Source organism: Cebus imitator, unplaced genomic scaffold (genome assembly GCF_001604975.1).
Source record: "Cebus imitator isolate Cc_AM_T3 unplaced genomic scaffold, Cebus_imitator-1.0 Scaffold1010, whole genome shotgun sequence".
Taxonomy (NCBI): domain Eukaryota; kingdom Metazoa; phylum Chordata; class Mammalia; order Primates; family Cebidae; genus Cebus; species Cebus imitator.
The window spans coordinates 49264-51437 of record NW_016108325.1 but is presented as its reverse complement, the minus strand read 5'-3'; the positions used below and the strand labels follow the sequence as shown (position 1 = coordinate 51437).

The window sequence follows — 2174 nt, the reverse complement described above, 5'->3', positions numbered from 1 at the left end:
GGATTGGCCTATCAAGTCAAACAATAGAAAGTTTCTCAAGAAAAACTGGCCTGATATCTGCTCACAGCTTTCAAGCCTTCTTGGCTGAGAGGAAGGTCACTTTCCAGAAGGACTAGGAAACTGAAAAATCATTTATAAAGTGACATTCAATAACACACAACATGGTAAAATATTTTTATTTGCTTTATGCTAACATTATTCAATTATGATATGAACATGATTAAAATTTCTTAAATGCTGTTGAATAACATTAGGAATATATTTATTAGTTTACTAGGTGCTAACACCTTAGGTCATTAAAGTGCTAGGACTTTGCAAAATATTTGAATGCTGACAAAACATAGACACCTCTAACTTGCACAACCTTAGTGACAATTTTAGTAAATAGAGAAGAGAGATCATATGATATCTAAACATTTCTTTTGAACATTTTTGTGAATGAATCTATTACTTGCTTGTTTCTCAGGCTGTAGATGATGGGGTTAAATAAAGGAACTATGACAGTGTAAAATAGCGACTCCATCATATCTTGGTCATTTGCTTGTGGGGATGCAGAGCCCAGATACTTGAAGGCAAGGGGGCCATAGTATAAGGATACAGATAAGAGATGAGCTCCACACGTGGAGACAGCTTTTCGTATACCTTTGATAGATTTCTTTTTTAAGATTGTTAAGAGGATAAGTGTATAAGATACAAGAATAGTTCCAATGGTAAAAACTTGAATTGAACCTGAAAAAATAAAAATCATTAGAAAGTTAATAAAGGAATTAGTACAGGTAATCTTTAACAATGGGATAATGTCACAGTAAAAGTGTTGTATTATGTTGGAATTACAGAAGGTTAGTCTGAATAAAAAACTTTCATGGATTAAGGCATGAAGAAGGTCACCTAGAAATGAAAAGACCAATAGCCTAATGCATAGTTCGTTTGTCATAATGACTGGATAAAGTAATGGTTTGCATATGGCTACATAGCGATCATATGCCATTGTTGCCAAGATAAAACATTCTGTGGTTACAGTCATTCCAAAGGAAAAAACTGTATCATGCATTCAGAGAAAGATATCATCTTACTCTTAGCTAAGAAGTTGATTAGCATCTTCGGAGTCACTGTGGATGATAACAAAACGTCCACAAAAGCTAAATTCCCAAGGAATAAGTACATTGGAATATGAAGGTGAGGGTCATTCCAGATGAGAAAAATTAGACCAAGATTCCCCATGATTGTGATGATATATATTACCAAGAATGCCAGGAACAGCAGTATTTTACAGTCAGGTTGATGTAAAAATCCCGTGAGAACAAACGCTGTCAGTAATGTTACATTTTCCTCTTCCATCTCCTCACTGTATGTCCTCTAAAAAATGAAGCAAATGTAAAGGAACATTTGCAATGGAATTGTGAATTGAAATTAGGTAAGAGGTATTGAAGTAAACTAAGTAATGATCAGAGCCCTCTTAATTTTTTTTGATCAGTAATATAATTGATGAACTCTATATTTAAATATTTAAATACATGGAAAAAATAATACACTTTTGTTTAAAAATTGTGTGGAAGTTAACAGATTGATATTTTAAAAGATACATTATCTGAATGTACTACATTTCTGTGGGCTCTACTGAACGTAATAGAAAAAAATCTCTCTGGGTCACAGAAGTAGGGTCAAGGAAAAATATATTTGAAACACCTGGGTTAAAATAAATGGAACAAATGCCATGTGAAGATCTCAAACCTTACTTTTCACACAATAAACATGCACCAAATATTTTAAGATGGGAAATAATATCATAATATATTTTTAAAATGTAGTTCTTTATAGTGTAAAAGTATTCTGCAGGAAGGAAACACTGACTCAGGAATCCTAATTAGAAACTAGATACTAAGGTCAAGGGCATTCCAAATCAGATTACACATGAGAATCATCTGGGAGAGTTTCTGTTTTGTTTTGTTCTGTTTTGTTTTTGTTTTTGTATTTTAAGAAAAATGCAGGTTGTGAGGTTTTAACACAGAAATTGATTATTTCAGAAATGAGGTCTAGGAATCTGTATTGTGGAAATACCCTCAAGGTGATTTAAATACATGTCAAGTCTCTATTCCCTGTATGAAATGACTTTAGAAGACATGTTAAGAAAAATGAATAGATTCAAAGGAATTCAAAATGTAGAGTATCTAGTA

The 2174-nt window shown here is 32.6% G+C and overlaps 1 protein-coding gene across 1 annotated transcript; it reads right to left on the bottom strand.

Annotated features, from left to right (window-relative positions):
* Positions 1-409: 409 nt before the first annotated feature.
* LOC108298603 (olfactory receptor 5H6-like) lies at positions 410-1386 on the bottom strand. Its single transcript, XM_017521255.2, is given in 2 exon segments — positions 410-1026; positions 1029-1386. Coding segments are annotated over 2 exon segments (927 nt in total). The 5' UTR covers positions 1339-1386.
* Positions 1387-2174: the final 788 nt, after the last annotated feature.